This window comes from Parasteatoda tepidariorum, chromosome 2 (assembly GCF_982258835.1).
Source record: "Parasteatoda tepidariorum strain Cologne lab strain chromosome 2, Ptep-v5.0, whole genome shotgun sequence".
In the NCBI taxonomy this organism is placed as follows: domain Eukaryota; kingdom Metazoa; phylum Arthropoda; class Arachnida; order Araneae; family Theridiidae; genus Parasteatoda; species Parasteatoda tepidariorum.
In genome coordinates, this window is record NC_141756.1 from 71,248,638 (window position 1) to 71,257,545 (window position 8,908).

General features: G+C 25.7%; 1 protein-coding gene across 1 annotated transcript in view; it reads left to right on the forward strand.

Moving 5' to 3' along the window:
• Positions 1-8,278, forward strand: part of LOC107455375 (26S proteasome regulatory subunit 6B) — a 19,870-nt gene extending 11,592 nt beyond the window's left edge. Inside the window, exons 6-9 of the mRNA XM_043045391.3 lie at positions 919-1,086; positions 5,612-5,688; positions 6,882-7,106; positions 8,075-8,278. Coding sequence (XP_042901325.1) covers positions 919-1,086; positions 5,612-5,688; positions 6,882-7,106; positions 8,075-8,188 — 584 coding nt within the window. The 3' untranslated portion in view covers positions 8,189-8,278. The remainder of the gene's footprint in view (positions 1-918; positions 1,087-5,611; positions 5,689-6,881; positions 7,107-8,074) is intronic.
• Positions 8,279-8,908: the final 630 nt, after the last annotated feature.

Genomic DNA, 8,908 nt, shown 5'->3' on the forward strand with positions numbered 1-8,908 from the left:
TGATAAGTTCAAAAGTGTACCTTTTATATACATAGAAACTTCTATAATTTATGAACTATTAGTCCTATCAATGAGATTAATAGTTGTCAATAATATCAGTACATCAATATTAGACCAGCAAGGATGACTCGGCCTTTCATCCTTTCAATGGGTTGATAAAATGAGTACCTTGGGATGCTTGGGGACTAAACACTGGGGGTTCCATGTTTGCTGAGAAACCGGAACATCTGCTCCTGCACCCCAGAGCACAAGGTCAAGAAAACTGAGATGGGCACAGTAGACCTTGGCCCTCTATGGGCTGTCGCACCACTGAGTTTAGTTTAGTTGTCCTATCAATGTGGGTTTGGTTTCATTAGATTCTACTTGAAATGATTACACTGGAATATGATTCATTGAAATACATTGGAAGCAATATCTCACTTGTCTGGGTAGAAATGTGTACTTTTCATTTACTCTAAAAATTTAAGATGGCTACTAAAACTAACTTTGGAAAAACGGAAAACTTCACATTGTTTTTATTTAATTTATAATTAAATTTGGAACATTCTGGGTTCTGTATAACATTTCTTAAATTTTTTTTCCTGAATTATATTTCATCTTGGCAATGAAACCTTGGAATGATATTTGAAATAAATGGGAATGATTTATGTGTCACACTTCTTTAGAACATGCATTTTATCCCCAAATGTTTTTAGTTTATTTATTTATTATTTTTGCACATTTTGAAGCTTACATTTTTTTTTTCCAGAGCCAGTTTTCTTTGATAAATGATGTGAAATCTTACATAACACTCATATATAGTAAACTGTTTATTTGACTGACAAATTCCTGGCTTTCCAACAGTTTTTTTTAGCTCTTGCTACAAATTTAAATGTAAATCATGTTTTTAAATGAACTAACAATTTCATTTATTTTCAGCTGCCTTCATTAGAGTGGTTGGATCAGAATTTGTTCAGAAGTATCTTGGTGAAGGTCCTCGTATGGTAAGGGATGTGTTTAGACTTGCAAGAGAAAATGCACCAGCCATTATATTTATTGATGAAATTGATGCTATAGCTACTAAACGTTTTGATGCTCAAACTGGAGGTAATTGAAAAACAACTATTTATTTATTATTATATTTTTTAAAAAAACTAAGTCTGTAGTTTAAATTACAATATTGATGCATTTCTTTTAAATACTTGTATCTTATTATTTTCGGAGATATTTTAAGTTTTTTACTGAAATACATTCAATCCTCTGAATGTTCGTCTAGACTAGTGGATTCCAAATTTTTTCCACAATGGAATCCATATATACTTCCATATATACTAAAATTTTCATCATTTCTTTTTCATTTCACTATAAATAATTTCATAATGGTATTATAATGTTATTACAGGGTGGCCACCCACCTGGAAAACCTTGAAAACCTGGAATTATCAGGGAATTTTTTTTATACTGGAAAAAACCTGGAAAAATCAGGGAAATATGGATAAAATCCTGGAAAACCTGGAAATTTTAAAGAAAGGCTGGAAATTTTTTCCTACATATTTTTCACTAAATTAAATTATTTGCTAATTTTCTTAATTTAAATTGTTTCATCCATTATACCCACATTTTTTAGACGGAAATGTATCTCCAAATAGTTAAAATATCATTAACTTACTTTGCTTTCATCAAAATTTGCTCCATTATAACCCTGTTAAACTAGAATACAACATAAAATTCTCTCATGGTTGCTAAGCAAATGTAGAAACCTTTGATCTCTATGCAGACTATGGGACTGTGCAATTTTTGAAAGGCAAAGATTATGGTGGATGTGGAAGACGGGATTAGGATATTTCCTTCCGTTTTTAAATTCTGTCTGTGGGTTTGTTCACAATGATTCAAGTTAGTTCGCAATTGAGAGTGGTAATTTTTTTCTATTTTGACAAAATGAGTCAATATGTTTTTGTATTTTTAACTTTATTAAATTCTCTAAAAATTAGTTGGTTATAATTTAATAATGATAGATTTTATATTTCACTCTTTTTCTGAAAGCTTTTGAACTCAAAGAAATCTGTAAATTATTTATTCTCAGCAAACCAACCAATCACGCATTTCCCCCCATCAGTAACAGCAATGTTTGTCGACAAATTGTTACAATTCTTGCATTAATGATAATTTTTTCTATTTCATTTTAACCTTTTACATACCTGCCAACTCTTCCGGATTTTCCGGAGGATTTTATTTTCATATTTATAGTGGTAGTAAATATATACTATGTTTTCTTTTATAAACTTAATTTTTTAATGATTTTAATCACCACTATTCTTACAAAAATTAAGCAGATATATTAATATGCGTTACTATCATGGTTATCAACTCAAGTTTTCTCAAATACAATGTATTTGTTAGCTTAAAATTGAAGTTTTAATTCCATTTTAATACCACTGGGAAAAATGATAATGGAAGGGATTAAAAATTGGCAGGTATGCTTTTATAGTATATTTTTATTTTGAAAAAAGTTTTTTTTTAGAACTAACTATATATTAATATCAAATTTTACGGTTTTGTAGGTAAATATTAGTTTTTTGATTCAAAATTCGAATTGTATAGTTATTAAAATATCGAAAGTTCGTAAATGTTGCTTCCATTCTAGAGATGATATTTCAAAACTATTCCTCTTTTTACCTAAAAAAGCTGACAATGACTAAGGAATATATAGGAAACATATCATATTAAATGATGTATATACATAAAATATCATTTTTTTTATTCATATGTGTTTAGTCAAGAGAAGGAAAACGAAACTTAGTGTTTCAGTTCTGCACTGTACAAGATTCCAGTTGTTCAAACAAAAACAATTAACTATGCTAAACTAAAAAACTGTGTGTTTAGATTGGAATTCTTTAAATGTTTTAATTTCAAATAACAAAAAAAATCAAAAAAGTATAAATTTTAAGGAATTTTATCTATTTTTTTTCTTCTATAGAGTATAGAACTAAAAATTAGACAATTTTACAGTTCTGACATTTATTTTTTTTATACTGAATCTCTTAAAATAAAAATGCTATTTCAAAATACCATTATTTAAAAATTTGACTTGAGATATTGGTTTAAGGAAAATATGATCAGTGAATTTTATAAAAAGCACTGTATACAGTACAGCTTTATGTTGAAATGTAATTACAGTGATTCACAAAAGTGTTGATACACTTATGACTTTCAATGAAATAATACTATCCATTAATTAAAATGAATGTTTCAGAATGTATATTTAAGGATAAAAAATGTGTTCTAATCTTAACAAAACTGAAATATTTTAAATAACAATATGAAATATTTTAAAAACAAAGGAAAAGTTTATTTTTAAGGAATCAACCATCAAAAAGTGACAAAAACTTTATCCCACAAAAGTCATCATACACTTTTAAAGAAAAAACTCAGTTTATTAGTAAATCTAATTTTTCGTTAAATTAACATTTAGTAGAGTTTCCTTTAGCATCTACAATAGCTTTTAAAGGTTGAAAATACGTGTAACTAGTTTTTTTTGTCAGGTGAAATTCGTGCAGAATATTTTTTTTTAATTTTTACAGAAACTTTTGCAACACTCAATTGCAAACTTATGAATTTTTCCACAAAATTTATAATTTTAATCTCTGATATGAAGTCCTTCTTTTAAGCATTTTATCACATATTGCACAGTTCAATTGAATACAATAAACTAATTTAACATATTCATTACTGATTTACCTCTTATGAAGACAAATAATCAAATTTGGTCTATTTTATTACGACCACAGGTCATTTTTAAAAGATAAAATAAAATATTATGGAGTTAGCAAGCAAAAATTAAAATTTAATTTTGCTATTATAGGTTTGATACTAAATTGCTAATAAAGAAATAAAAAATTAAATGAAAAATAATTAAATAAAAAAAGCAATTGACAATAATTTTAATTCTGAGATCCAAAACATTTAAATGTATGATGACTTTCGTGGGGTAACATTTTTGTTACTATTTGATTAAAAAATTTACTTTTGCTTTGTTTTTAAAATATTCTGTGCAGTTTTGCTAAGAATAGATTACACATCTTATTATCAAATACCCATTGTGAAATATTCATTTTAATTATTGAATTATTTCCTATTTCAATATAAGTTATAAGTGAGTGAGCACTTTTGGGAGCCACTGTAATTATTAAAAATTATTGATATATAATCACCTGAAACGGTTTTCTTTTCCTTAATGAAAATATATTAAACAATACTTATCCAAGGTTTTATTGGTGATTCTGATTGTCATTTTGTAGGTACACTTTGAGCAAATACTACTTAAAGTAACACATTAAATTCAATAAAAACAATTAAAATTATTCAATAAAAACAATATATTCTGCAAGCTAAACATATTATTTTCTCCACGTCGTAATTTTTTAAAAATTAATGTTGTACCAGAACATTAAAAATAATAAAAAAATAAAAATTTTTTCAAGATATGTTTAAAAAAAATTTTTTTGAATAAGATATTTTATAATACAGACACTTTTCTTGTACACATCCTACACTTTATAAGAATAAAGGAAAAAAACACAAACCTGGAAATTTTAAGATTTTTACCTGGAAAACCTGGAAAAATCAGGGAAATTTGAAATCTGTTTTGAGTGGCCACCCTGTATTAAATGTATAATATAATTTTAAATGGTTGAATGTCATGTTATAAAAGGTCTATAAATGAAGGATACCATAAAATTTTATCGAAATTGTTTGTAGCACTTAAAAGGTAAAGAGCATTTTTGAAATATTTTAGCATTCTCACATTTTTCATTGTGTACACACTTTGACCAATTTTGAAAAACCAATTTTGAATTAAAACTTTGGTATCTGAATTGCTGAAATATGTATTAAATGTTTATTCTTTCTTAAGCAAATATGTGTTTAAAATGCACTTTTGATTTGTTTAAATTTTTTTTTGCTTTAGTTTTTTTGAAAATCCTTTTTTTGTTTTATAGAAAAGTATGTCTATTTATTTTGCCAAAACTTTTTAATAAAATTGTTAAAGAACATAATAGTCGTGGAATATTGATGCTATAGTTTAACTTTGTTTTTTTTTAACCTCTTTATCTTCATTTGTAAGAAAAATAAAATCTCGATGTATTTTATTTTTATTATTTACAAATGTAAAATTAATATTATTTTAGTAAATTTTTGTAAGAATTTAAATAAAAATAATATTTATTTATTTTAAAGAAAGTAACTCAACAGCAAAGCAGGTGTAATTTCTTTGTTTCCTACCAAAATTGATGTATTTTTATTTCTTGCCTTAGTGCCAAAAATACTCTTTTAATTTACATGAAAAATAAAATATTTTTAGTTATGAAAACAGTTTTAAAATAATTATATGCTCTTTCTGAAAAAAAAAAAATAATAGAGACATCTATATTCAAATTCTTGTGAAACATGACTTTTCCTCCCAGTTACATTTTTGAAATTAATTTATTTTTTATTCTTTTTTAATATGTAATTATTTTCTCTAAATTCTTTGTAGTAAATAGTAACTACTAATCATATATTTGCTTGAAATGCGTGCAGGCTATATTTGTGACAAAACCTACTCCTTTATTAATGTTAAGTTCTATTTCCATAGCTGATAGAGAAGTGCAAAGAATTCTCCTAGAGCTTTTAAATCAAATGGATGGTTTTGATCAAACCACTAATGTAAAGGTATGTATAATAAATTAAATGTCTGTTTAATAATTAAAAAAAAAATAGGAATTGTATTATAAATTTTAACATTATCAAAATAAAATATCTGGGAAAAGTTTGTATGAAAATATTATTATTTTAATTATGTATATATTTAATATTATTATAATTTTTTTTTGGTATGCTCAATTTATCCATTGTATTACTTAAGTATAAACAGACTTTAATAAAGAAAAGACTCAAAAATAATAATGAAAAAAACAAAACAAACAACTGATTAAAAAAGAAAAAAGAAGAGGATGAAATTCTTTTAAAAAAACGGAAGATAAAAGATATAATCTTTTCATCAGCCCACGTGATTATATCTGCAAAAAAGAGTGATTTCTGATATTGTATCAATGTAGCCAAAGCAAAATATATTAATACAATAGTGTAGGGAGCATTCAAAAAAATTTTTTTTACAAAAATTACAACAAATAAAATAGAACACAGTTAGTAAAAATAACACGTAAAAACAGAAAATAAAATAAAAAGTATAAAACAAAATCTATAAAGCGAGTAACGAAATCAGATGCACTTACATGAACGGGAAATTTTTCAAGAATGATTTAAAAATATTTTCGCAACAAGATTGCCAGATTACAAAATATGAAAACAAAAGCGCAAATTGAGTGTAACTAGAGGAATTAAAGTGCCGTTCTTACTGCATTGCTGAAATGATTTGTTATGCTGTGCATTGATTTGTTAGTTACCAAGGATGGGCCCGAAATAGATGTGCGTAAGGTAATATTATGCTGGATAATTTAAAAAGTTGACCATAAATAATTTTAGAAAATAAATATTTATTTTAGAAGAAATGTAAAATAGAAAAGAGAAACATAAATTGCCTGTTTTGCAAATAATTTTAGCCACGGATATGCCCAAAATGGATTTGCACATGGAAAAATTATAAAAATTAACAAAGAAAAATTATTTTAGTAGATAATTTTAGCCAGGGTTTGCCCGAAATGGATTTGCACATGGAAAAATTGTATAAATTAATAAAGAAATTTTTAGTAAATAATTTTACTTTCTTCTTACTTTAACTTTCTTCGTGTTTTCTTGTATTTATTTATTTTGTTATATATATATATATATATATATATGATGATATGGGCAGAAAATTGTTATTTAAATGTTAGTACAAAAGTAGTTTTTTTCTCCTTCTTTAGGTCATTATGGCTACCAATAGAGCTGACACATTAGATCCTGCATTGCTTAGGCCTGGTCGTTTGGATCGTAAAATTGAGTTTCCTTTGCCAGATAGAAGACAAAAGCGGCTGATCTTTTCTACGATTACTACAAAAATGAATTTAAGTGATGAAGTAGATCTTGAAGATTATGTAGCTAGACCAGATAGAATATCTGGTGCTGATATTAATGCAATCTGTCAAGAGGTATTTAGATTTTTTCCCCTAGTATCAATCAATTACACACTGTTTTCAGATTTGTTGTGAGGGTATAAAAATATAATATTAATTTCTTTTGTTATTAGAATTATTCAATCTTTATGACACTTTATCTAACCTGAGACGCTAATAAGTCTAATTTGTTTGTTCATATCTTTGCTGTATTTGAAACATTTGTAATTTAACAAATATTTGTTAATTGTTCAACAATTTTATATTTTGTCTTATTTGTTTATTATTTATTCTTTTTTATTATGTAAAGATACCTTGCTAACAGTCTTTAAAATTATTTGATCTTTGATAATATATTGAGGCAGAATAAGTAAAGCAGTTTAATTTGTCACATGGCAAAATCTTACTTGAATTAAAGCTTGCAAGGACATAATCTCTTTTGTTTTATTTTGTTGCTTAAATTTAGTTTACCCTCATATGAGTCCATTTTTGTGAGGTAATGCTTCTGCAGAAATTTTTTTTGCAAAATTGATGTTCCATTAAATTTAATTTGAGTGTAATATTCTTATAAAGTGATTTTGACTATAAATCGATCAGGTTGGCAAAAAGTATTGAACTAAATTATTGTGAAAATGTGAACAAATTTACTTCTAAATACATTAATCAGCATATGATTTTTTCACATCTGTCTACTTTTGTGGATTTTGCTTAATGCTTTATTTAAGTAGTAGCAAAAGTTACCTATTTTTATTTAATTTTTAGATTTATTAATTTAATTTGAAATGAATATTCACCATCAATCAATATAGTTCTCCATAAATGAAGTGCATGTTACTTGTACTATTCTCTACTGTATATTCTTATTATGTATGCTAATTTTTAGAAATTTTTTCTACTAGTGCCGTTCTTTATAAATTCAAAATTAAATGTGTAGTTTATGTTGATTTGCATTTTTTTCCTTTGAACTTTTAATAATTAATTCATTTTTCTTCGATCCATTTTAGGCTGGTATGCATGCCGTTAGAGAAAATAGATATGTTGTCCTTGCTAAAGATTTTGAAAAGGGTTATAAGAACAATATTAAAAAGGATGAATCTGAACATGAATTTTACAAATAAAATGTTTCATCTGCAATGTTTCTATTTTCATTCATATTATGTTTCTTTTGTTTCCATTTAAATAAGAAATAAAGCTTTTATTTAATTTGTTGTATGTGTTTAAATTTTAGCAATTCATATATTATAATAAAATAATATTTGAAAAAATTTGACTAAAAACAAAAAGTAAGTAAGTTTTAAAATAAACTTGTATTTTTAAAATAAGTAATTTTAAGTATACATTTAATTTTTTAGCAAGAAACTGCTGCAATTTTAGATTTAATATTTTAATTGAGATATTTATTTTAACATGCTATTATTTAATCCAAACTTGTTGATAAAAACAATTTTATTAGATAATAATATCATTTAATATTTAGTAGTTGTAATCTGTCGCAATATTGCACAACCGCAACTTCAAGATGCCTTATTGTCCTTTTTCCTTGGTTTGCCTGAGACTTGGTTTGTAGAACTGCTTGATTTTATTATCTTGTGTGAATAATGTCCTTTGTGTTTTATCGTTTTGTACAATTTAGTTACTCTGAGCTCTTTGCTCAACTTAAAACCCCATCCCTGATCTCTCATTGCTGTGGAAGTTAAGAGATATATTTTGCTTTCTTCTAGGAAAAAAAAAAAAAAATATTTTTATCATCTTACCTCTCTGGAGCTTTGATAGCCTCAGGTAAACAGGTTCAACCATTCCAAGACACCTTATAATAAGGGTACATGGGGAACAAACAA